This window comes from Narcine bancroftii, chromosome 7 (genome assembly GCF_036971445.1).
Source record: "Narcine bancroftii isolate sNarBan1 chromosome 7, sNarBan1.hap1, whole genome shotgun sequence".
NCBI lineage: Eukaryota > Metazoa > Chordata > Chondrichthyes > Torpediniformes > Narcinidae > Narcine > Narcine bancroftii.
The window spans coordinates 3,715,822-3,743,086 of NC_091475.1; the positions used below are offsets into that span (position 1 = coordinate 3,715,822).

The window sequence follows — 27,265 nt, forward strand, 5'->3', positions numbered from 1 at the left end:
GCCGCACAGGGGCGGGACTTACGGGCCTTATAAGGGGCAACGTGGGCATTTTTGGAAGTGCAAGCGACTCGCAGTGTGTCGTCTCCTCATTTCACTTCCCTCAGTAGCTGCTGCTACAATATATACAATTTTAAAACAGCCATTAAACTTAGAATTAATTTCCTCAAAAGGATGTGTATGGGTTATGTGTCACACTGTTTAATTGAGGCTGATGTTATTAATCTGCTTAAAGTTAAAGTTGACCTACTCATGATTGAGAAAGGAATGCAGAGAAAAGAAGAGGTAATAATGGAAAAGCTGTTGTGGAACGTGGACAGAACATAACTAGGTCATATGGAGCCTGAAACCAGCTTTGTTATTTCACTGAGATCACAGCTGATCTTTGATCTCAGGTCTGACTTGGCAGACAAACATTGGCACCCACACACGCATGGAATGGCTGATAATTACTGTTACAATTTAATTATGAAGAACAAATTTTGCTGCAGTTTCTAAAAAATAAACTGCAAATATCACTTTACAGACCAACAAAGCAAATTCATAGAGAAATGAATGTGTTGGATCATATCCTAAAAGGAAATTGAAATGGATTTGTTCTAATAACAGCTAGAAACCGCATAAATTTAACCAATTTTTTCTGAAATTACACAACATGTATTTTGATATAATATTTCATAGAAATGTTCACAGTAGAGAGAAAACGTAACAAAAATGTGATACGGATGTCCAGATCTGAAGTGAAAATGTTTTTTCCTTACTTCATGGTTTGTCCAAAAGTGAGATAAAAACAAATCAAACTAATTTCTGCAGATCACATGAACTCTTTTCATTTGTTTCAGATCCATATATTTAATGCTGAAATATTAGCCAAATCAATAATCTCCCAGGATTTAAACACTAATGGATTATTTCTGTGCAATATGTCTTGAAATTTTTGGATACAAGTGTCAATAGCTTTAATATTCTAATTGTCTTCACCATTAAGAATCTTTTTGATATTATATCGAGTAATTTTGTTAATGGCAAACAGCATTAATGCAGAGAATTGTAAGGTAATATGCCTAGGTATAATTGATGGGAGGATTTTGAGGAGTAGACATATATATGTATATCCGATGTTTGAATATTATGCATAGTTTTGCTCACTCCTTTACAAGAATAATGTGATTGCACTGGAGAGGAGGTTCACAAGGATATTATCATTTTTCATTCTAAGGAAAGTTTGGAAGCTGATATCATATTAGTGGAGATAGAGTAAACAGGATTTGGGTTGAGTTGAAGGGCCTGTATCCATGCTGTATGACTCTATGACCTCTTTCCCACATCTGCAGGTACAAAAGACCAGGGGCATGGATTCTAAGTATCCTTTCAAGGATTAAGAGGATGATGTGGAAACAAAAACTCTCCAGAGAGCAATAGGGGTCTGGAATTAATTGCCCAAAAAGATAGCAGAGACAGAAACCCTCACCATATTTAGAAGGTGTTGAAGATGCATGGCTTGCAGGATAATATATCAAGTGTTGGTCTGGGTTGTTTTTATTTGCAAGGACACAATGAAGTAAGTTATCTAACATTCCATTCCCAATGGCGGTTATGTGTCCATCTGCAAAGGAATGGTATATAAAATAGTTTGGGTGAGAACAGTTCATGGATACCCAAGTCAAATAACAGTTAGTGCATCAGATACTGTAAGGGTCCAGCTAGTAAAAGTGACATTAAATGGTATCTTATGACTTGTTAAAAAAATGGATCCACTTCCAATCCAAGAGTCCGGCCTTAAACTTTCAGCAAACTTCTCACTGGAAATCATTGAGAATGTAAATGAACAAACCATACACTTTCTAGGGTTGGTGCCAGAACAAGTCTTAGTGGAGGGCATTAGGGTAACTAGAGGGGCACAATCTGACCTTCAAAAATTCTCTCAGCTTGATGGTGGTGGTGGGGGGGGGGGGGGGGGGGATGGTGCTGCCCTGGGCATGCACCCGGGGTGCTGTGCTAATTTTTTTTAGGTGCCGGAACTCACCAAAAATGGTGACAAGGAGGTGCCAGAGCCACATCATGAGGTTCCTTGAGCGGCCCCCTGAGGGGCCAGAGTGGTGCTCCAGTGAGCTCTGGCAACATTGCACCCCTGCTACCAGCTACCTACCTACCTGCCATGAACCTCTTCTGTATGCCTCCCCAACAGGCAGCAGGAAGAAAAGCAGCGCAGGGGAACAACATCAGCGTGGAAACCAAGACTAGTTTGACAGGCCCTTGGCCCTGCAGAATGGATGCAAAGCTGTGGGCCACTGTGCAGACCCTTCCTGTCCTGTGTTTCTCACCCATGGCCCCCAGGGATTTCTCCTGTTTTGTATTCATCGACCTTGCCGTAATGTTTCCATGGCTCTGGCACTGGCAGAGCGGTCCCAGCTGCATGGGGGATTATGGGTAATGAAGACAGCCATTGAGACTAGTGATGCTTATCCGTGGGTCACAATACCTCGTTTGGGGGGGACACTGACTGTGAGTGGGTGGGGGGGGGGGGTCACAATACTTCATTTGGGGGGGTGCCCAAGAATGTGCCAATCCTGACTCTTTTACAAAAATGAACTGGAACAAAGCAGAATAAACACATGGCTCTCTCTGTATCGGGGAAAATAAAACATTTTAATTCATTAGTGGTGCGTTTCCTTGGAGCGTTGCTGAATAAGCTGCGACAGAGAATTAGATTCACCTTGAATGTATTTGATGCAGTGCAAAAAGTGATTTATGGCATGTATCTGCCAACTTTATTGGCTCATGTTGATTGGGAATGGATACAGGTCAAGTGTCATCAGTCAAGGACGACCTGCAGAATACAAAGTGAACACAAATCTGTTAGTGGTAACTTGAATGTTACGAATTAATAGAGAAAAGGACCGCAAAACCAAACTGAAGATTAAAGATCAGTGCTGAGTTGAAATAGAGCAAGTGAGGGGGGTCACGGATGCTCAGGGGTGATATCAGGCAGGGTCTTGGTGAAGCAGATTAATAGCCTGGGCTTGGAGAAAGCTGGTTCTCTATCTCTTGGCAATTTACATGAATGAAGGTCAAATTGACACAGTTAATGGGTCCAGGCGCAGTGTTTGAAATATTCATTCAGTGAACCACTGCCTCTCCATTCGTGATTTATTTTTCTTTAATAGAAGCCAATATTACCAGCAGAATATGATCATTTTGGGGGTCGAGGGCGACGGATTCTGCTCAGAGAAAACGTTTGCATCGTCCTGGAAGCAGGCGACAGGAAGGGGACTGCCTGGCCACACTGAGAAGCCGATGGGATGATAGCAGCGAGCCCTCTGGGGTGTGGTTTCTTCGGGAGTCGAGCTGGTCCTTGAGCCTCTTCGCCCTTGGTCATGTTTCCGCCGTCCCACCTCATCGGCGGTGTGTAGCCCTGCTCCAGTCTGCGCGCTGCCTTCTCGGTGGACGTCTCAAGCTCAGGTGGGTTTCACTCGCTGGGAGCGGGGTCTCCAGAAAGCGGGGACAATGAAGGGCTCGGGGACTTGGGCACAACCTCACGCCGAGCTCTTCTCTTCCGCGACAGGGGGTTGCAGTGAGGCCGGGATGCAGCGCCCTTTCCACTGCAACGCGCACCTTGTCCTGCAAGAGACGAGCCTGAGTCTCGCCCAGTGTTTCTGTCCCGTCTCCAGCCGCGCCCTCACTGCAACCGGCCACTCGCCGACTTGGGGGCTTTTTGGTCAAGTGGCCGGTGACTCCCGAAAACAGGGTTGGACCGGATTCGCGAAGCTTCCGAACTGGGGGTGAGAATGAAATCACCAGGTTTGGACAGAATTCTTTCCCGTCCACTTTGTCCGTGGGTAGAAACCCACCTTTGTCCTGAGTGGACAGATGGTGGGGGGGGGGTGGAAAGGGGGGGGGGGGGTGGAAAGGGGGGGGGGTGGAAAGGGGGGGGGGTGGAAAGGGGGGGGGTGGAAAGGGGGGGGGGGTGGAAAGGGGGGGGGGTGGAAAGGGGGGGGGTGGAAAGGGGGGGGGTGGAAAGGGGGGGGGTGGAAAGGGGGGGGGGGTGGAAAGGGGGGGGGTGGAAAGGGGGGGGGGTGGAAAGGGGGGGGGGGTGGAAAGGGGGGGGGGGTGGAAAGGGGGGGGGTGGAAAGGGGGGGGGTGGAAAGGGGGGGGGTGGAAAGGGGGGGGGGTGGAAAGGGGGGGGGGTGGAAAGGGGGGGGGGTGGAAAGGGGGGGGGTGGAAAGGGGGGGTAGAAAGAGGCGGGGGGGTGGGGAAGAGGGGGGAACGAGGCGGGGGGAGGGGAGTGCATCAAATGATTGTAGTTTGTTTGAATGGCTGAGAAATTACATGGCAGTAACCAAATGGAAATCTAGATAGGTATGACTACAGGAGCGGCTTCTCGTTGACTTTTAGATGCAGATAAATTTGGAATGGGCCACACTTGCAATGTTCTACCTTGGAGAACCAATACTATCAACTGAGTAACGCTCTATTTCTAGTTGTCATCACTTCTAGTTTTAAGCAGATATTTCATGATGTGGAATTCTCATCACTTTAAATATTATCAATTAAAAGGGAAGTTGTTATTTTAATTCAGAAATGAAAATTCTCAATTGAAGAAGGAACATGTCCAACAAACCCAAAAGCACTTGTCCAAAAAAAAGCAAATAAACTGTCCTTGACCAAAATTTTGTTTGGATACAGCAAGTGGTGGGACATCGGGAACTTGCTTGGGGTTAAGGTCTCAAATGATGGAGGGGAGGAGGTTGAGCCAATTAAATATATCTGGGCTAATGGAGCTGAATGGCTTGCAATATCGGCATTACTGGGTGAGTTGGCTATTGTAAATTACCCTTGGGTAGGGGATAACAGGGTCAGGAGAAAAGGTTTGGGGAAGGAACAGGAAAAATCAAATTAGACCCCGCAAGGACAGGATGGTTGTCACTTCTTAAAATAAGAACATGGTTTTAAGGTTTTCGAACCATTGTCTTCAGTTTCTTTCAAGTATTCCATTCGTATTTTAAACCCCTTCAGTATCATTACTACATCTCTAACACTCAATATTGCAGGATCATTAAAATGGGCAGGGGGGAAGGATCGGTGGAGAGAGGAACAACATCAGAAATGTTCTAATCTAAACGTTTCCAGCATTTTTTTCTTGTTGGACCTTGAAAAAACCTAATTTAAATTTCCATTTACTGCAGTGCAATCTACTAATGACTCCAATAAGTTGAACATTTGGGAGTGTGTACTGAATGCCTCACTCTTGGAGCAAAAGTATTGATCTGAGAAGTCCAATCCTTTGTTCAAAAGAAGTCCGATTAATTAATAGGGTTCTATTTCTCCAGTGAATCAATGACTGCTGCTTTCAATTCTGAGTCATTGAAAATGGCAATGAGGACAGCAGAGGTTTCACCAGCTGGTCACTTGTAAATGCAAAAGATGTAGCCACATTAAAGCCCTCAATAATTGGAGCTGATCAGGGCACCTTAAAAAAATTTGTGCTATTACGGCCTGTTCTTATTCCAATGCTCTTTGTCTCTTGAATTTGCCCTGCCATTTTCATCAACTACAACTGATTTCCACCAAAATCCAACTATTTTGTTCCAGATCATTGTTTAAATTTCCATTTTGCTCTTATCTTTTAAGGGAACAATTTCCAAGTTTCTCCAAATGTTTGGAAATGTAGTTCCAGCTCCTAACAGCCAATGAATAACTTTGAGGGTCCCATGCCTAAATCTAGGTTAATGTAACTGCCTCTGGGCTTTGACACTTGTTGCGCATTAGGATTAATCTCTTCTTTAAGCAATGGAGTTATTGGAATTTGAATTCTCTGCTTGAAACTGATGTGCAGTAAATAACAGAGTGCATCACTGATCTACAGGCTTTTATTCACAATGGACAGGGACCTCGTCCTGTACCATGACCCGGGCTTTCTGGGGAAGGGTCAAGATGTTAGAGGCTTTATACAAGGTCAAAAGGGGGTGGAGCCACAGGTACAGTCACCAAATGGGGCAGGGCCAGGTAATCCAGAATACAGCAGTTCACCACAGAAACTTTGGTTTAATTGCATTTATTGGGGTCAAATCTTCACTGTGGCACTGGATCAAACCCACAGCAACACATTTTTTTTTTCACTGATTAAATCCATTCTGAATCTAATTTCTCAACTCATCTGCTCACTGTTTGACCTGTCCTTGCTCTTTCAGCCATCCCACCTACTGCATGTGATATACTTGGCACCCCTTGTGGATTTGTGATTTTTTTTTTTAATGGCCAGCTGGTTGAAATTTGCTGACCATGAATACTCCTGCTGTTCAACTGACTGGGTAGCACTGTGTATAATAATTTTATGGTATAATTTAAGCTTTAATAACATGAGAGCTGATGTGAAGTATATGGAGCTGATCAGTTTTCAGTGGGAGAGCTGAAATTTTGTTAAATATATTGGTATATAACTGATCAAATGTGCCTGAGAGTGAATTCTTGTGTTTCTAGTTTTCAAAATGGCCAATAGAGGACCCAGCTATGGTCTGACCAGAGAAGTTGAACAAAAAATAGAGCAGAAATATGACCCAGACTTGGAAGAACGATTGGTAGATTGGATCATTGCACAATGTGGTGGGAATATTAGTCGCCCAGATCCTGGAAAAGCTAATTTTCAGAAGTGGCTATTGAATGGTGTGGTAAGTGTATTTTAAATGTTGGTTCTAGCTAATCTTTAAATTAAAAAAAAAATTTGTATTGAGTTTAACAAAACCCCTTTACACAAGATATATTAATGAGATGTATATTTTAGAAACTGATCAGGAATTAAACTTGGTAAAATTTAATGTTCAGTGAAAATCTAGAACTGTGGTGGCATGCCACTAGGCAGGCGAACCAGCCCCGCTTGTAATCCACGCACCAGGGCAGCCGGTCAAGATGGCACCGTCGGGGGTTTCCCCTTCTCAGCACCGGGTTCAGAAGCCCGCACTGAGGAACCATGTGAAGCCCGAGTGATGTCGGCAACCCCCAGCACGGTTCTCAGCCAGGTCCAGGCTGGGAGTACAAGTTTAGCCTGGCAGCCATCAATAAACCAGTTTTCTGCTCACTGAGCTCAACCCGTCTGGTTGTGTGTTCTTTCAAGTAGCGGTGTAGCTGCCGCTACAGAACTATGGTTTTGATAAGATTTTGGGAAACATTTACTACAGTTTAAAGTGGTCATTTTGCATGGTTTGACATTTTAAATAGTCCTGTTAGGCTATTGTGAAATGAACAGAATTCCTTCCCTCTCATGACTTTGTTAATATTTGATGCACATGGAGAGATTTTAATGCATCGGATATTTATCTTGTAAAGGGGTGGGGGGAGGGAGAGGAGAGAACAGGGTTTGATTTGCAGAGCTTGTTGCATTGTGGGGGGAAATACTGCTTTTAATAACACCAAAACCATCTTGGCTCTTTGATATTGATTCCAGAACACAGCAATGGAGGCTAAACCAGTATTGCTTTTACAGGAATTGTGGCAACAGCTCCTACAATAGAACTGTTCTTCAAAGCTAATTTGTGACGTACTCCCACAACTGGAGTTAAAGTGCCATATCCCTAACTGACATTCAGATTTTGGCGTTGGATTGGAAGAAAGTATTCAATGTCTGAGTGATTAAGGATAGAATTGGGCATGGTTATAACTTGTGATTGTCGCAATAGATCATTAATGACATGAGCAGTTTCACTTTTAACATCTTCAGCTTTTTTAGTACTAACAGATTTGCGTAGATTAACCCATGAGAAATGGCAATCAAGACTATTTAAATAGTAAAGACGAATATGATTGGGTAGGCTGGGAGTGATATCGTTTTTTCAACTAAGGAAAAATCCAGCGCGTGAGATTTCCTCCCCTCTTCTCCATTTCTTTTCTGCAGCTCTGAGGACTGGGTGAGGTGAAGTGTACATTGTTCCCAGCAGGTGCTTGCCCACCAGGCTTTTACCCCATTTGGGTGTTACTAGGTTTGTCAGCCTGTTGGTGATTTAAAGCACTCCTTGGATTCCAGTTTAATAACCTCCAAGTTGACTGATTTGACACAACTCGTATCTATGGAATAGATGAGCTGGTTTTTATTGCAGCATAATTGAGGAAAAAAAATAGCAAACACTTCTTTGATCCATTCTCATCAGGGTCCTACTGCCTTCCACTGGGGGCTGCAGCACATTTAAGTGAAAGCTTTTTTTAAATTGTTTTTTTTTTCTGTTGGTAGGAGAGAACATAAAGCTTACAGCACAGGCTCTTCGGCCCACGGTGTTGTGCTGACAATACCTACCAAAAAAAGTATGGAAGAAATCAAAACTTGACTGCTTCACAGGGAAAGGGAGGCCCATAACTGCGAGTCCTGGAAGGGGGGGGTGGGGTGGCGGCACAGCAGAAAAAAAAATGTGCGTGGCTGTTTTATGGCTGAGTGTGGGTGCAGTGAACTCTACAGTTAGCAAATAAACATATAATAAAATAGGAAGTAAAATCACAAAATTCTGTAGACACTGTGGTTGAAGTAAAAAAAAAACACAAAATGCTGGAGAGGCTCAGCTAAGGTGAAGATGCATAACCAACATTTCAGTCCTTGATCAAAGTATGAGAAAATACCGCAGGCATCCAAACAAAAGACTACCCGCAGATTAAAGGAACCACACCTTATTTTCTATCTGGACACTCTCTAGCCAGATGGCATTAACATCGACTTTACTGCTTGGTTTTTCTTTCCCCTCCCCTTTTCCTGTCTTTTCAGTTCACCCACCCAGTATCCCTCCTCTCCCTCATTGCTACTGTTCTCTTCTTCCACCTATCATCTCCCTCCCCCTGCTTGTTCAGATGCCAGCTGGCATTTTCTCATATCTTGATGAAATGTCGGTCCCGTATCTTTGCCTTTGCTACATAGCGAACACTGTTCAACCTGTTGAGCTTCTCCAGCATTTTGTTTTTTTACAATAAAAATATGATGCACTTAGCCATTGAGTTGATAAGAAATCAGACTCTCATTGGATTTATTCCAAGATGCAGTAAAATCCCTGTTATCCAGGATTCGAGCAACTGGGAAAAAACACCCGTTTTTTTTAAAAAAATGGGTAAAATATGTGAAAGTTTAAATTTGGCACCCTCTTGCAGACAGGTCACCAATCACACAACACATAATCTCAAGTGACCAGACAATTCACTTATCTGGTATCTACCAATCCCTATAGGTACTGGATATCAGGGGTTTTGTAGTATTTTGAAAGTTTCAGGTGCCATATTTTAAAGCCATTTGAAGTAGCAGTTATGCCTGCAAAATTCTACAAGGATTGATGAGGACTTGAAGCAGAAGAAATGTTGGATTGATGTACCATCAATAGTCACAAAAGACTGGAGTTGTGAAAACATCAGGCTTTTATTAACTATAGACCTCATTGATTGATCGAGGCAAAGTGGAATGGGGAACGTACAAGGGGCTATGGGTAACATCGGTCTCAGGAGGTGTGTCCAGCTGGCAGCAACCAATCACAGCATATCAGTGGTTTACCACATGGATAAATACAGTTTTTCAGATGAAAGTCATTTGATCTGTCTGCATTTTTTGGTTTTGTCCCAAAAAATCCACTTCTATTGCACCCATACTTTCCTTGACCTTTTTTAAATCCATTTTTTCTTCTCTCTCAACAAGGTGCTAACTATTCTGTTAGCTTTGTTCTTTTCACCATTTTGAAGCATGAAATTGAAACAAGCTTTTGAAAATGCAATAGTTAAAAGCATAAATGATGTAGTAAAGGTCCTGCATAGATCCTGAGGAAAGAAAATGTTGGTGCTGCTAAACCAGGGAGTAGAGATTTAGCACTGCTCAGCAGGGTCCCACTGCCTGTTTGTGATATCAATGGCTCCTTGCTGTCTTTAAACAGCTTGTTAAAGGGGATGACGCTTTTAAATGTCCACAACCACTGTAGTCTGTGCCCATGATGGCAGTGTCTACACTTGGCAGCATGCCTTGAGGGGTTGCAGACTCTGGGGGAGCTGTGGACCAGTGCAGGGAATGCCCCCTGTTGAGAAAGAGAAGCCTGAGAAACTACCCTATAGGATGGTGACCATGGCAGTGAACTTGAGGAGCTCAGTAGCTGAGGGGCTCACACAGGCTGCAGACTGTTGGCATCTTGTGGACGAAGGACTCTTATAGGATCAGGTTGCTGGCCTCTTGTGGGCAAAGGAATCTCATCAGGCTGCTGGAGATTGGCTCATGAGAACCAGGTATTGGAACTCGGTTTTGAGAGGGTGCTGGTGGCCAGAAGGGCTCCCGATGGTCTTTGAGTGCTGAAAGCTTTCTGATCTTATCGGCAGTTTTGGATCGGGTGGCCCAAGTTGCCAATGGATTGAACAGGTGTCTGAGAGGCTGGGAGCACTAGAGATGAATCCATGGGCATTGTTTCTGAAGGGACTCTTTTGCTTCTCTTCCTCTTATCATTGGGGGCACTGGGTAATGATCACAGTGACTGCCTTTATGACAGGAAAAATTTGAATTTTTTTGTAATATGACATGACAATAAAAGGAACCTTTGAACCTCAATGAAGTTTATTGTACCCTGTTGACAAGTGAATTGAAGATACAACTTTTTTTAACTTGAAGTGTAATCTATTTTGCCTTGAAAATTCTGTATAGAAACGTGAATGTTTATCATCGGGTTTCATTAGAAAGTTAGACATTTCATGCCTTGGATTGCTTTTAGTTGCAAATGACTTTTGCTGTACGTTCATGTGTTTTATTTTGTGTGTACATCAAATTTACTTTACCTGGAGTTTACGAGCTCCTTTCAATAATCAATGGAAACTTGAGATCAACTAGAACTTTAATTTTGAGATGTTATTAAGTTCTTGAGGGATTTGGTGTATGTGTGTAATTTTAAATGTGTTCTTTCAGTTATTGTGTAGGATTATAAATGGACTTTATCCAAAAGGCCAGGAGCCAATTAAAAAAATCCAAGAATCCAAAATGGCTTTCAAACAGATGGAATTAATTTCTCAGTTTCTGAAAGCGGCTGAAGATTATGGTGTTGCAACAATGGATATCTTCCAAACTGTGGACCTGTGGGAAGGTAATGGGCACTGATGTTTCCCTTCATTTTAGCTTTTTTTTGTGGATAACTTTTGGGTGGGATGGGGGAGCTGACCTTGTGCAGCTGGAGTTGATGAACTTTTTCCAAGAAGCCAAATAAGATGGCTGTCTGCCCAGTCCCCAGTACAAAGGAAATCGTGGATGAAAAGTTTATATTCACGAAGATCACGCTATTTTTGTTGTACAGATAATGTTAATTTTCAGCATTATTTTTGTTTCTGAAATATTCAGCTATTTAGTCAACATCTATGGAGCAAAATTGGTTAATGTTTCATGGTCAGCGATTTGTTTTGATCATTGACTATAAGCAATAACACCTGCCACAAGATGATTCCTGATTTTATTTCTAAGTACTTGCAGATCCAATTCTAGAAAATCAACTTTTTCGCTCTGAGAAGAGATTTTTATTTTTTTTACCAGCACTAGTTCTTTTCCTCCCTTGCCTGGACTTTTGGTTTCTGGCAGAACACAACAATAACAGGGCCTTTGGGCCACAATGTCTGACCCACAATGTAAGACCAAATTTAACACTGTACCTGCCTGCAAATGATCCATTCCTTGCATGTTCATAATACTTCTCTAAAAGTCTCTTAAACAGTTTGTTTTTTCATATGGACTTCAGGAGTAAATTCTGGTTGGGAGAGTAAGTGGGGATAATGATTTGTATTCATGATGCTTCATTGTTGGGGAGTTGATCAGTAATTGCTTTGTGCTGAGGAGAAATTCCCATGACTCCTGTGTGCTAACTAGTCTTGTATTTATTCTCATGCTTTTTTAGTTCAAAATTTTAACTCAATTCATTTTTAAAAAATGTAGAAATATCCAAAATTTTGAGAATTGAGATTGTAACTATCATAAGACCACAAGAGTCGAACAAGATGTTTTGATAAAGGGTTAATCCAAAACATTGGCTGACCATTTCTACCATTGGATGCTGTTGACTTGCTGAGTTTCTCTGGTATTCTTTGCTCAAGATTCTAGCGTCTGAAATTTTTGTTTAAAGGGGTTTTGATGGCAAATTGTTAGAATTTGCATGAACAAATGAAGCGATCATTGTTGGATCCTGTAGTGAAGCCTGAAATTAACTACAAGAAGAGAAACATGGGAGCCACATTTGCCATGAGCAGCAATCTTTAGATGACAGTTTGGTATATTGTGATAAGTTCCAAGCTTCCTTGTCACACTATAAATGAGATTTTGTTGATGTCTTTTGTTACGTTAAATTTGGAACTCAACACTTTCTCCCTGTAGGAAAGGATTTGGCTGCAGTTCAAAGAACTTTAATGGCTTTGGGTAGTGTAGCAGTTACCAAAAATGATGGTTATTATCAAGGTGATCCCAACTGGTTCCATAGGTAAGAATTTTGTAGTACTTTAATTTTGGTGTCTTTTTTAAAAAAAAAATTAATGCCAAGTAAAATCAATTGATGTTTTGTAGAAAATCCTAATTTATAAAATCTATTTTCTAATGCTAATATATCAGTAAATGCACCATTCAGCAATGTATTTTTAAATCCAGAGAAGTGCTTTGTTTTGTCCAAAAGCATGCCCTACATTCATTTGCCTTCTGCTTTTGCCCAACAGGAAAGCTCAGGGCAACAAGCGGGAATTTTCTGAAGACCAGCTTCGGAAGGGACAAAGTGTTATTGGTCTACAGATGGGAAGTAACAAGGGAGCCTCTCAATCTGGCATGACTGGCTATGGCCTGCATCGACAGATAATGTAGCACCCAACGTTAACAAGAAGCAACAAATGATCTGCAGACTCTAATCTAAAAGTAGCATATTCTGAATTGCTGTCAAAGTAGGCTGCTTGCATGCAGTTTGTACACTTTTATTGCAATTAGTGGCTCTGCTGTGCAAATGTATAAACAATTTAATGTTTTTAATTTGCAAGTGTTATTTGCTGGTCTATTTCCACCAACCTAACAACTGACGATTAGTTTTGATCATTTATTCAAGAAGAGTAAGGATGAGAATTTTTGGAACCCTCATTTAATTTTTTTTCTTTTTGAAATTGCAATAGTTGCAATTTTGTTTTCATTAATGGAATTCGATTTGACTTGCCATTATTAGATTCCAAAGGATTGTTTGTATGGACTGTTTTTGAATTAATCATTCTGTCCACTCAGTTATTATAGTCATTTACATTGACCATGGAAGGGAAATGGAATTGATTGGGTTGAGGTTGCTGAACAGCTAAGCAGAATGGTAAGGGAGAGCTGAAAATGATTCCAGAGTTTTGTGCTCTTGAAGTTGGTGTTGAAATGACGTTAAATCTGTCACTGATCGAGTACCGTGATAATGGAATCAAATGAAGCTGGGTTAAATTTTTAGCATTTACTGATGAGATTTTGTTTACTGTTTAATTCTTTCCTACTTCATATTGTAGGGGATTGCCAACACTTGCGCAGTTTTAGTCCTGCTTGCATGTTTTTCGTATTGTCACACTTCTCCCTGTAAACCGATGTTTACTAAATGTTCCAATTTCTAATTCTGAACTGTTTACATTGTACCCTTGAGACAATGTAGTGTTTTAAAAGATTGAGCCACCTTGCCCCAAAATCTAAATGATTAAACTGATCAATTAAAAAAAATATAAAAGCACTCAAGGCTCCAGGAAGTTTCTGACCTGATTCATTTCCTTTGGAAGAAAGTTTCCACCTTGTGAAAAAGGATCAGTGACAAGACAAATAACTTTCAGCTTGTGGAAAATTTAGAATCACTTTATTTGGTATGTCTAGTGTAAATTGCTTTACTTTGGCCTGGTGCTGGCATATACCTTGTTTAATCTACTAAATGAATGGTGGAACTGGTATGAATTTGAATTTAAGCCCTTAACTGAAATTGGCCATACAATCTGAAAATTTAAAATGGTCTGGTTAGATGTGTTATTAATCCATTTGTCCCAATATTTTGCATATTTAAGCCTTCTATTATAACGTTTTGACCTACCTAAAGAGTTTTGTTAATTAAGCAATCGTTTTGTGATGTACAGCACTCCTCTCCTACCAACTATTCCCTCCTGGCTCAAAAAAAAGTCTGGAATGACTTCTGGAGAATTCAGTGAAATGCTACATTTTTGAACTTAAAAATTCCACAATTCTAATTGCTAGCTGTTCTTGAAAATCTTTGATTTAAGCAGAATGTCACTATTAATTGTTTTAATTGTATTGTTGTAATTTTATGGTTTGAAAGAAAGAATTAATATAGTGATACTCATCTACATTTACAAGATTTTTTTCTTTTTCAATCATTTTCATCTACAAACCATACTGCTTGACAAAGGGCAAACTGCCACATGAACCCTGTCCTCTCCTATATCCTTTTTCCTTTTGTCCATCTTTCAGCCGATGTCTTCGCAATTTGGCACAATCAAATGTGCAGTGTTTCCAGCACTGTTTTTTCACTTTCAGTATTGGCATGTTTTCCATTTCTAATTGAATCTGCTTCTTGGGCATCAAACCCAGTCATGTAGGCCCTCAGCCCTGAAGCAGGGTATTGACACAAAAGACTTAATATCTTTAATGGGTGCAGCCTATTCCTTCATTTATCTCAAAACAGGTTGAAGTGTTTCCTTGTTTTGGTCCACTGTTTCTTGATTTTTTGCTAATGAGAATTTGTCTTTACTCCACAATTTTGCTACCTCTTCCACCACCCTCCCCAAGGAAAACTGCCCCAGCTTGTCTGTCCTTGAATCTGTTCTAATTCTAGTAAGTAAGACTTTTGCCCGAAAATGGTCATAATACTTCAGATGAGGCAGAATTGATGATTTATGAAACTGGTTCATCACTTTGGTCTTCCTCCTATTGATTTATCTATCTACTTATTTATTTGTTTACCTCCATTAGTTTTCTCTTATTTATTTATCTTTTTCCCTCATTTTCAACAAACCTACTCAAGAACTTTAAAAATCTTTTTGGAATTGTGCCCTCTAGTTTATTGGCCTTGTTCTTGCAACTGAGCTAGCAAATGCTTTGCACTTCAGCAATAAATTATTTTATCTTTTGTTCACTAAAGTGAGTCTTTTTGTTGCAAGGGAGGTGGATAGTTTCTATAATCCAGTTGCGTCTATTATTGGAGAAAGGCAGAGTTTACGGGGGTTGGGGGAGGGGTGGAGCTTGATTCAAATTTCTTGGTTTGTGGATGTGTAAAGTGCTGGAAGATTATTTATCCAGGGATGAATTGTAATGACTTGCACAAAAAATCAATTTTGGGATAAAAGTCTGAACAAGAAAATGCAAATTGCTCTAGTTATTCTATCCCACATGCAACTTGATCAATGTCACCATCTCCTAAATCTGTTCAGGAGATGAGACCGGTTTTGGGTGAAATACCAGTCCTTTTAAACAGGTAGAATTTGAATTGTTCATTATTTCAATGGAATCTGATATTCTAATGACTAGAAATATTGGAGAAAAATCCCCAATAGTTTATTTATTGCACATTTTCTTTAACAGGGCAAAGACAGCAGGTTCTGAGAGTTTAAAGAATGTACAAAGCAACGATTCACCATACCAACCCAAACTGATTCATTAACTCTGCCTTTCAGTGGCTGTGATTCCATTATGCATGTAAGAAGTTGCTACAATGCAGAATAAAATGAAATAAAGGTGCAACATGCTACAAGTTCTATTTAAAGTCTTGAGAACTTGGTAAGAATTTTTGATTTATCAATGTTAATGGCATTTTATGAATGGAAGCAGTTTTATTTGGTTTGGAACAATTAACTGTTGTGTATTTTTGATCGACACCTATTAGCAACAACTATTTAAGAATAAATGTAGAGCAAGAAGATTTGTCACATTTTCCCGAGGAAAGTGTGCTTTCAGATGGTGTGCACTCCCATTTTGGTGTCAGATGGACTTGAGCTGAATTAAAATACCAATTTGTATAATAAAGCAGCAAAGAATTTGATGGTTGGATAATTTCAAATTCCTGAAAATAGTAGAGAATGCTTTGCAAATATTAAAAACCAGTTATTGAATACTGTAATTTATCTATTTGCTTTTGTATTTAGAAAGCATTAATATAGCCAATTATAGTCTATAATAAATTTGTATTCATTAATTTAGCTTTTTTTAAAAAAAGCAGTCTTTGCAAATTTCTTCTAAAAGTGATCTTTTTCCATTCATTTGGATAATGGTCCATTGCAAAGGTGCTTGAGTATTGGGTCGCATCTGGTTAAACATTCAAGTTATCTTTGTATGCAATGCTGGATTTTCATAATGCACTAAAATGTTGTATGTTGAGGTTTCAATACTTGTGTGGGATGCAACTCAGTGTATGGAAACCAGCCCTTCAGCCTAAACCTGTCCCATTTTTTCTCATCTGTCTGACCTGTTCCTATCTATGTCGCTGTCTGAATATTGTAATTATACGCACTTTACCACTTCCTCCAGCAGATTGTTCCATCACCCTTCCATAATTTCTTGTATTCTCTGTAAATCTTTCCCTCCTTTCCTTCAAAATAGTTTGGGAACTTCCCTACCCTGGTAAAGTCCACCTTGGCTCTGCCCCTCAAGATCTTGTAAACCTCCAAGATCTACCCTCCCCTTCCCTTTGCTCCAGGGAAAGGAGTTTGTGTCTTATTTAAAACTCCAGCCCTGCAGACTCCGTATCCTCCTCATGCATTTTTTTTCTGCTCACCATATTCCTGATGAGGTCTTTCCAACATCTAGTATGGTCGTAACAGGATGTTCCAACCCTTGTATTCAGTGCTTGTCTGAAGACAATTGCAGACTACACTTGTGTTCATCTGTGCAGCCACATTTGGGGATTTGTACATACTCCCCAGAGCCCAGTCATTCACTTTCCTACCTGGTTTAAATTGGTAGAGTTTAATTCCCTGGACCATTCTTTGGACCACTTTCCTAGTTGATCATTTAGCCTTCAATTCCTTCACTATCAATCACATCACAAATTTTGATATTTACTAATTCTCATCCTTAGCAAGTTGCAGATTCTCTGGTTAATCCAGGGCTTCTGCTTGGTGAACACCCAGTATTTGTGCAATGGCACACACTCATCCACAGGCCCTAATCATTCAAGACTATGGATGAGTTCTTGAATGTTCCACCATTTCAAAAATGCTTCTCTGCCTCCCTCGACCCTATCTTCACAGTCTTCACTGGTGCTGTGGTCTTAAGTCTCTGCTTGTACACTGGGAGTAGAAGTGCAGCCAGGTGATCAGACCTGCCAAAGGGTGGTCATGGTATGGCTTGTTATGTGTTTTCTATTGTGGTGGAGCATCAGGATAGTGGGATTTCCAAAGAATCTGACTGCGTGAGTAGAAACGCAGTATCAGCTTTATTAAAAGGTATTAGGACATGATAAAGAGCTGCTGGTGGACTGAGCACATTGCATCTTGCGGCTGAAACCAGACTGGGGGATCACCCATGGACCATAGTGGCCAGACTTCACCATTAGAGTGATTGTGTTAATGTCCTATGCTGGGCCAGGGAATGCTGCAAATTAAAGCAGAACAGGATGAGTATCTGTTTTCCCTGATCTTACTGTGACAGTAGCCTGAGCTCAGGCAGTGTTCAGCGATGTCAGGTGGTAAATGTGTACCCTTCAGGGGGTCTGATAATTTACCCAGCATGACTATGGATCATGGTGAAAAATCAAGTGAACATTGGATCACTACTGGATTTAAAATTTTCTGCTTGTCATCTTGTCCATGTCATCTGCTACCTGTTCAGTAGGTGGCATTGTTGTACCTGACATAGTCTGCAATGACAGCACAGATGTTCCCTTCAGCCCGTCTAGTCTGTGCCAAACTTTTGTTCTACCTAGTCCTACTGACCTGCACCATATCCGTCAATACCCCTGCAAGTTGTATCTGTCCAATTTGTTCTTAAATATCAAATTTGATCCTGCATTTACCAATTCAGCTGGCAGCTCGTTCCACACTGTCTTGACTCTGTTACAAAGTTCTGTGTTGTGTATTGACCTATGTGTTGTATGGTTTTATGTTAAAAAGTGATAGTTTGCCTTTGAGAGCCAAGGTGAAGATGGACGGCTGAGAGAGTGGGAGACGGACTGAGCATGTGCAGAAAATGATCTAAAAATTTCTGGACTTGGAAGACAAACCACCACTGGGTATGGCTGTGAAGTGGAAGGAGGCCCAAGCAGAGTAATTGTCTGGGAGGCAGTTTAGAATGTTGGGCATTTTAAAAGGGATGAAGATTCCGAAGGCATGCGGAAGGATCCAGACCGAGCCTTTGTTCCTCTCTCTGCAAGCAACACAAGACCACTTCAAATATTGTTCTCTCTCTCTCTCTCTCTCTCAAGATCTTTTGGCTTCAGTTTACCAAACAAACTGAATCTAGTTTACGATCTTTACTTCGATTGTAATCGAAGTTTTGTGAGTCTTGTGTGTTTTGTGTTTGTTTTGTGTCTAAGTATTTTTCTGTGGGCTGGTTGGAAATATAACTTAGACTTTGATTACATATGTTATAGTTAGGCTGGGGAATTTATTAGTTTTACACTGTTATGGAAATTTGCATATTAACCAGTGGGCATTGTTATAAAAGGGGGGATTTTGAATTAGTTTGAAGGTGAAATTTTGTTAATAAAGTAAATGTTCATCTTTACACCTGTGTGATATGCCGCTTTTGTGGTTTGATCTTGTAACAACTCTCTGTGAAGTTTTCCCCTAATGTTCCTTTGAAACTTTCCCCTTTCTCCCTTAACCCATGTTCTCTAGTTTTCTCTCTCCTAACCACAGTGAAAAAAGCTTGTTTGAATTTTCTCTATCTATCTTGAGCTGCCTTAATGCCAGAGCTGCCATTGGTGCAGACCTAGGAGAGTGGGGAACGGAGACACAGTGCTGCTCTGCAGGGTCCTTTTGCCCGGTTCTGATGCAGATGGATCTGTACTGGTTTTAAACTGACTGTTAGAGGAGCTGATGTTTTTTTAATATTCTGTAAACATTGAAGTCTATGCCCAAGATGGTGACACCTCTGCAGGCTCCGGGGGAGCAGTGAATTTTCACAGGGCAACAGAAATGGGGAGAACCCCCCCCCCCCCCCCCCCCCCCCGCCCTCCTGAGTTGAAAAGGAGAAACCTGGGAGATAACCTTTTAGGGAAGGTGACCATGGCAAAAGATTAATGAGGGGCTCAGTGGGCTGCTGGTGACTTGTGGTTGAAGGACCTGCATTAGTCTGTAGCCTGCTGGAGACTGGCTCATGGAACCAGGTATCAGAACTGCAATTTGAGAGGGTACTGAGGGCAAGAGGGGCTCCTGAAGTCTTCAAGCACTGAAGGCTTCTTGATCATATCTGAGATTTGGATCTGGAGCTTGGGTTGCCAATGGAGTCTATTTGGCTACAGAGGCATTGGGAGTTCTGGAGGTGAATCAACAAACACTCGGTGTCCCTGAAGGGACTGTCTCTTGCTTCTTTTTGTCTTATTGTTGGGGGCACTGAGCTAATAATGGTGACTGTTTGCCTAATGGCAGGCAAAAGATAAAGTATATCATTATGCATTGTTCTGATTACATGACAAAGAAATCTTGAATTTGAATCTAATTTTGTAAACTTTATCAAATCTCCTCTCATTCTTTCACCTCCAGGGAATAAAGTCCTAACCTGTTTAACTTTTCCCTGTAACTCAGTTCTTCGATTAGGAATCCTTGAAGTTCTAAGATATTAATGGAAATATTCTTCCAGTCTGAGACTAGTTATTTGTATTGATACAAAATAATTTGACTTTATGAAATTCCCTTTGGTCTTTCCTTCTTGGCTATCTAAATATTTCCAATTATGCTAAATAATTTGCTTGTTCTCTGATAAGTTACTTATTAATAAAATTTGCAGCCTTGTCTTTAACTTTGCACCACTTGATCCAAGCCTTCCGATTAAAGCACAATGGAGTCTTGTTCTCTAACTATTCTGTGCACTATTTTAATGCTAAATCTATCGTATACCATTAATCTACCTAATGTCAGAACTATGGATGTCTTTCTTCTTTCTTTGGCTTGGCTTCGCGGACGAAGATTTATGGAGGGGTATGTCCACGTCTGCTGCAGGCTCGTTTGTGACTGACAAGTCTGATGCGGGACAGGCAGGCACGGTTGCAAGGGAAAATTGGTTGGTTGGGGGTTGGGTGTTGGGTTTTTCCTCCTTTGTCTTTTGTCAATGAGGTGGGCTCTGCGGTCTTCTTCAAAGGAGGTTGCTGCCCGCCGAACTGTGAGGTGCCAAGATGCACAGTTGGAGGCGAGATCAGCCCACTGGCGGTGGTCAATGTGGCAGGCACCAAGAGATTTCTTTAGGCAGTCCTTGTACCTCTTCTTTGGTGCACCTCTGTCTCAGTGGCCAGTGGAGAGCTCGCCATATAACACGATCTTGGGAAGGCGATGGTCCTCCATTCTGGAGACATGACCTACCCAGCGCAGTTTGATCTTCAGCAGCATGGATTCGATGCTGTCGGCCTCTGCCATCTCGAGTACTTTGATGTTGGAGATGAAGTCGCTCCAATGAATGTTGAGGATGGAGCAGAGACAACGCTGGTGGAAGCGTTCTAGGAGCCGTAGGTGATGGTGGTAGAGGACCCATGATTCGGAGCTGAACAGGAGTGTGGGTATGACAACGGCTCTGTATACACTAATCTTTGTGAGGTTTTTCAGTTGGTTGTTTTTCCAGACTCTTTTGTGTAGTCTTCCAAAGGCGCTATTTGCCTTGGCGAGTCTGTTGTCTATCTCGTTGTCAATCCTTGCATCAGATGAAATGGTGCAGCTGAGGCAGGTAAACTGGTTGACCGTTTTGAGTTCTGTGTGCCCGATGGAGATGTGGGGGGGGCTGGTAGTCATGGTGGGGAGCTGGCTGATGAAGGACCTCAGTTTTCTTCAGGCTGACTTCCAGGCCAAACATTTTGGCAGTTTCCGCAAAACAGGACGTCATGCGCTGGAGAGCTGGCTCTGAATGGGCAACTAAAGCAGCATCATCTGCAAAGAGTAGTTCACAGACAAGTTGCTCTTGTGTCTTGGTGTGAGCTTGCAGGCGCCTCAGATTGAAGAGACTGCCATCCGTGCGGTACCGGATGAGAACAGCGTCTTCATTGTTGAGGTCTTTCATGGCTTGTTTCAGCATCATGCTGAAGAAGATAGTAAAGAGGGTTGGTGCGAGGATGCAGCCTTGCTTCACGCCGTTGTCAATGGTGAAGGGTTCGGAGAGCTCATTGCTGTATCTGACCCGACCTTGTTGGTTTTCGTGCAGGTGGATAACCATGGTGAAGAACTTGGGGGGGGGGGGGGCATCCGAGGCGCTCTAGTATTTGCCAAAGCCCTTTCCTGCTCACGGTGTCAAAGGCTTTGGTGAGGTCAACAAAGGTGATGTAGAGTCTTTTGTTTTGTTCTCTGCACTTTTCTTGGAGCTGTCTGATTGCAAAGACCATGTCAGTAGTTCCTCTGTTTGCGCGAAAGCCACACTGTGATTCTGGGAGGACATTTTCGGTGACACTAGGTATTAGTCTATTAAGGAGAATCCTAGCGAAGGTTTTGCCTGCAATGGAGAGCAGCATGATTCCCCTGTAGTTTGAGCAGTCTGATTTATCGCCTTTGTTTTTGTACAGGGTGATGATGATGGCATCACGAAGGTCCTGAGGCAGCTTTCCTTTGTCCCATCAGAGCATGAAAAACTCATGCAGTTTGGTATGCAGAGTTTTGCCGCCAGCCTTCCAGTCCTCTGGGGGGGAATCCATCCATACCTGCTGCTTTGCCACTTTTCAGTTGTTCAATTGCCTTATATGTCTCTTCCCGGATAAGGACTTCATCCAGCTCTAGACTCAAGGGCTGTTGAAGGAGCTGGAGCAGGGCGGATTCTTGGACTGAGTGGTTGGCACTGAAAAGAGATTGGAAGTGTTCTGACCATTGATTGAGGATGGAAATCTTGTCGCTGAGGAGGACTTCGCCGTCTGAGCTGCGCAGAGGGCTTTGGACTTGGGAGAGGGGCCGTACACCGCCTTTAGAGCCTCGTAGAAACCCCTGAAGTCGCCAATGTCGGCGCTAAGCTGGGTTCGTTTGGCAAGGCTAGTCCACCACTCATTTTGGATCTCCCTGAGTTTGCGCTGAAGATGGCTGCATGCGAGACGGAAGGCTCGTTTTTTCTCTGGCCAGGAAGGCTTTGCAAGGTGAGCCTGGTGGGCAGCTCGCTTCTTTGCCAGCAGCTCCTGGATTTCCTGGTTGTTTTCATCAAACCAGTCCTTGTTTTTCCTGGAGGAGAAGCCCAGTACCTCTTCAGTGGATTGCAGTATGGCCGTTTTCAGCTGATCCCAGAGGGTTTCAGGAGACGTGTCCGTGAGGCAGTTTGCATCCTCGATCTTTGATTGGAGGTTTGCCTGGAAGTTTCCTCTCACTTCGCCTGATTGCAAGTTTCCAACATTGAACCTCTTTCTGGGGGCTCCACTGTTCTTGAACTTTGGCTTGAAGTGAAGGTTGAGCTTGCAGCGAACAAGCCGGTGGTCAGTTTGGCATTCTGCGCTGGGCATGACCCTGGTGTGGAGCACATCTCGTTTGTCTCTTCCTTGCACCAGAATGTAGTCCAGGAGGTGCCAGTGTTTGGATCGGGGATGCATCCAGATAGTCTTCAGGCTGTCTCTCTGCTGGAAAAGGGTGTTAGTAATGACAAGCCGCTGTTCTGTGCAGAGCTCCAACAGGAGGCGCCCGCATTGTTATTGCACTTGCCAACACCATGCTTGCCAAGGATTCCTGACCAGGTTTCTGAGTCTTTGCCGATGCGAGCGTTGAAGTCACCAAGGATGACAACCTTGTCGGCTGTAGGGGTGCGTTGGATGTGGTTGCGCAGATCAGTGTAGAACTTGTCCTTTTCTGCTGGTTCGGCCTGAAGGGTTGGAGCATAGACACTGATGAGGGTGATGTGTCGCTTGTTTTGAAGGGAGCCTCCAAGAACATGGCACTGGTCTGGCAAGCCTCAGGCTGAACGACACCTATCTGGTGTTGGCTTCATGGTCAAGAACTCCATTGCCTCCAAACTCAAACCTCACGACAGGCCACTCTGACTGGATCATGTCCATGCGACTCCCCCTTCATGGATGTCTATTGCACCAGAGATTGCCTATAAATTAAAAAATTGCATCTTTTGGAACTTTAAATCAAATGTCATGGAAGAAAGGAATTTTTCCTGTATTTTTTGCTCATTGTATATGTATTGTAATGTTGGTGGATTGGATATTAAATGCAGAAAAATTATTCAAGTGAAATTTTGGTTTGATAGATTCAAGACAAATTCACAGTAGAACTTGTGTTATCAAAACATCTTGTATTGAAACCAAAGCAATTTTAAAATCTTGGAATGTATCTGAAGTGCAGTTGTCGTTAATGATGACAATTAGGGAGACTCTCCAAGAGGTGGCAACATCTCTCGGCAAGAAGAACTTCAAGATTTCAAACCGACGTCCCGGTCCGGGGAGGTGGAGAAGCTGCTACCGGCGCCCAGACAACCTACTACAAGTGTGCAGTCGTCGCCTCACTTTGGCAGTTGGGACCAGTCCAGGCATTGATAAGTATAATTGGGAAGGGCTTGCATATTGTAGTGTGAATTCAGCTTTAGATTTAGTAATAAAGACTTGTATAAACTGAAAAAAAATGATGACAATTAGCATGAAGTTGATGGACTGCAAAACTGCTATGAATTGTGAATCTGTTTTAATGTGCATATTCTGTCCAAATTTATTGGACATGGCAAGGAATTGTGCATGTTCCATATAAATAGTTGTACTGTGGTGGAGTGAGCAGTGGAGGAAACACCGCCACCCTGTTGAGGGTCGTTAACGACTTTTTCTTCAAATTCAGCGCATCCTTATAAGGGCAGCATGAACTCAGTCACGTGGTACATTCTGACATCATAATCGCTGCCCAGGGTGCTTGTTGGGCACCACAGCCACTGACAAAACCTGCTGGCGGACCTACGTAGTTGACTGCCCTCCCTAGTTCCCCCACCCCTGGCACACCATGGCACCTGGCCGTTTCATCTCCCCAAAGAGCTCGACTCGGCCCAGTTAGTTTTCGGGTGGAGGGGACCACAAGGTGCACTGCTACAGCGACCGTACAAGTGGCCATACAAAGTCTTGCTCCGGTCTGGTGGAACCTTCACCCTGGATGCTGGAGTCGGAGAGAAACCTCTGACAATGCCATTTCCCCATGGCTGCCCTGCCACGTGGCAGTACAAGTGGGCCCGGTTCGCCATGAGGATGTGCACTGCCACACAACCCCCCCCCCCGCCCCAGAACCGGCTACGTGTGCTGTTGCTTTGGCAGCCAGCGCTTGGGCGCAGCCATCTGTGCCAGCTGTGATAAGTCGAGATGGGCTGCCTTCAGGCGGTCCACCATAAGAAGTTCCTCTCTTAACCCCCCCCCCCCCCCCTAACCTCCCCAGCATCCAGAGTGAAGGTTCTGCTGGACTGCGATCATCCGTCTTTACCGCTGGGTGAGCCGAGGTCGTGGATCAGACTGAAGACCTTCGACCTCCAGTGCAGTGGGACCACCCAGTGCGGTGTGCCTGTTGAGACATCGCAGAGCAATGTGTCTGGGCAGCTGGGCACCCAGACATCCTTGAGTTTCAGGCCCGAGATGACAGTCCGCAAGGTCTGCGTCTCCACATCGTTCCTCTATGCCTGAGCTAGTTGCTTGTAATCCAGGCCGGGCGGGAGAGTGTTGATGGCTGGATGGGAGAGCGCATCCACCACTACATTGTCCTTTCCAGCCCTGAGTCAGATGTTGGTCGTGAACTCAGACATGTAGGAGAGATGGTGCTGCTATCTGGCAGACCACAGCTCCTTGGCCATTACCAGTGCTTGAGTGAGGGGCTTGTGATCCATGAAGGCTGTGAATGGCCTGCCCTCAAGGAAGTAGCGGAAATGGCGGATGGCCAAATACAGCACCAGCATCTCCCGGTCGAAGGCACTGTGAGCTCTGGCAGGTACAGCTGGTGCTGAAAAAGGCCAGTGGGCACCATTATCCATTGATCCACTGTTCCAGAACTCCCCCCCCCCCCCCCCCACTGCCGTAGCTGAGTCATCCATGGAGAACGCCGTGTGCGCCTCCGGCTGTGGGCGCACCAGCAGCGAGGGCACTGGCTAGAGCTTCCTTTGTCATGTGAAAGCCCTGTCCGCCTCCTTTGACCATGATAAAGTCTTTGGTGGCCATGAGTGTGAACAATGGGCGCATGGTGCGCGCGGCTCCATGGATGAAACGATGGTAAAAGTTCACCATCCCCGCAAACACTTGGAGGCCTTTCAGGGTGGAGGGTTCAGGGAATCGTTGAACAGCTGCTACCTTGCCCCAGCCACCAAAATGGTGTGCTCCATGCCGAATTGGCATTTGGCTGTGTTGACCATGAGGCCAAAGTCCACCAGCTGGGCAAAGAGTGTGTGGAGGTGGGCTTTGTGTTTGTCATGGTTGCAACTGGCAATGAGAATATTGTCCAGGTAAATGAACACAAAGTCCAGGACTTTTCCAACCGTGACCATGAGGTGCTGGAACTTTTGGGTCACGTTCTTTAGACCGGAGGGCATACGCAGGAACTCGAAGAGGTCGAAAGGGGTGATAATGGCCATCTTACCCATGTCATCTGGATGCACTGGGATCTGATGGTATCTTTGCACGAGGTCCACTTTGGAGAAAACCCAAGAGCCGTGGAGGTTGGCGGAAAAGTCTTGTATGTGGGGCACCGGGTACCTGTCAGTGGCAGTTGCATCATTCAACCGATGGAAGTCCCCGCACGGTCTTCAGCCCCCGGATGATTTCGGGACCATATGGAGCGGCGATGCCTAGGCGATGTCAGAGTGCCAGACGATTCCCAGTTCCTGGAGCCTGGAGACCTCCTCCTTTGCCTGCTGGAGCTTCTCAGGTGGCCGACATCTAGATCTAGCATGCAGCAGGGGGCCCTGTGTGTCGATGTGGTGTAAGACCCCATGCTGGGGCAGGGCGGCGTTGAACTGTGGCTCTAAGATGGCAGGGAATTCGTGGAGGATCTCGTCAAACTCTTCTCTGGAGGTGGCTATGGTGGCGATTTCAGGCCTGCGGTCTTCTGCTGCATCCAGTTGGGTGGAGTGGAATATTCGGGCATTGACCAGCCTTTTGCCCTTCATGTCAACCAGTAGGCCATGAGCTCTGAGGAAGTCGGCCCCTAACAGTGCAGTGCCCACAGATGCGAGGACGAACCTCCAGTGGAACTTCTTCCCAATCTGGATCTGTGCTCTGCAGGTGCCGCCCGCTGGGATGGACCTCAAGATCGGGTGCGAGTCTCTAATGCTGTAGGGGGCAGGACGCTGAGCTCAGCCCCTGTGTCCACCAGGAATTGGCCGCCAGTGGATCTGTCCATCACATGAAGGAGGCTGTTTGTGTGGCCAGCCATCAACAGCGGCTGGCCTGGTCATTTCCCTGAAACCCTCAGGGCTGGTGGCATTTACGGGCTTGTGCTCCCCAGCGCTGGTGGTAGAAACACCAGGTTTACTGGCTCTCCTCTGGCTTGGTCTTGGGAGCGGGTTGCAGTCGTCTGGCTCCTGGTCATGCCACCTGGTTGAGGGCTGCCTCGTTCTCTCTCTTCATGCGCCAGAGGGCATTTACATAGGCTGCTGCTCTCCTCGGGTTCGAGAAGTCTTCATCTGTGAGGAGCAGCTGGATGTCCTCCGCCATCTGTTCCAGGAATATCTGGCAGAAGAGAAAATCAGGCTTGTGGTCTTCCGCCAGGGCCAACATTTTGTCCATCAGCCCCGACGGACTATGGACCCCAAGACTATCTTGGTGAAGGAGCCTGGAAGCCTGTTGTTGGGGAGTTAGCCCGAAGGTTCCAAGCAGCAGGTCTTTGAGGGCGGTGTACTTGCCCGTAGCTGGGGGGTGGTAGATGATGTCATCCACCCTCACTGCCATATCTTGGTCCAGAGCGCTCAAGACATGATAGAACATCATGGCATCTGAGGTGATATTGCAGAGTTGAAATTGTGCTTCTGCCTGCCCAAACTGCGTTCTCTGTCAGTGGGTCCAAAAGGGGAGAAGCTTGATGGAGACAGCGTTTACCTCTGCTGAATCCATGGTGTTTTGAGTCCAGAAAAATGTCTGGGCTTGTTGGGGTCACCACTGTGGGGGAGTGAGCAGTGGGAGAAACACAGCCACCATGTTGAGAGTCATTAACGACTGTTTTTATTCAAATTCAGTGC

At 43.9% G+C, this 27,265-nt stretch overlaps 2 protein-coding genes across 3 annotated transcripts; one reads left to right on the forward strand and one right to left on the reverse strand.

The window, feature by feature from the left end:
• Nucleotides 1-889: 889 nt before the first annotated feature.
• LOC138738409 (uncharacterized) lies at nucleotides 890-2,426 on the reverse strand. Its single transcript, XM_069888535.1, has 2 exons — nucleotides 2,151-2,426; nucleotides 890-1,603 (listed from the first exon to the last, which is right to left on the reverse strand). The coding sequence occupies exons 1-2, from the start codon at nucleotides 2,413-2,415 to the stop codon at nucleotides 1,236-1,238; spliced, it is 633 nt and encodes a 210-aa protein (XP_069744636.1). The 5' UTR covers nucleotides 2,416-2,426; the 3' UTR covers nucleotides 890-1,235.
• Nucleotides 2,427-3,308: 882 nt separating this feature from the next.
• LOC138738415 (transgelin-3-like) lies at nucleotides 3,309-15,728 on the forward strand. 2 transcript variants are annotated; one of them, XM_069888565.1, is made up of 6 exons: nucleotides 3,309-3,459; nucleotides 3,563-3,798; nucleotides 6,478-6,665; nucleotides 10,895-11,069; nucleotides 12,341-12,443; nucleotides 12,673-15,728. In XM_069888565.1, exons 2-6 carry the CDS (start codon nucleotides 3,786-3,788, stop codon nucleotides 12,812-12,814), a joined length of 621 nt encoding a protein of 206 aa, XP_069744666.1. In that variant the 5' UTR covers nucleotides 3,309-3,459; nucleotides 3,563-3,785; the 3' UTR covers nucleotides 12,815-15,728. The 2 variants fall into 2 exon arrangements, with proteins under 2 accessions (XP_069744666.1, XP_069744667.1); XM_069888566.1 differs by lacking the exon at nucleotides 3,563-3,798 and having other exon boundaries at nucleotides 3,311-3,459.
• The last annotated feature ends 11,537 nt before the right edge of the window (nucleotides 15,729-27,265 follow it).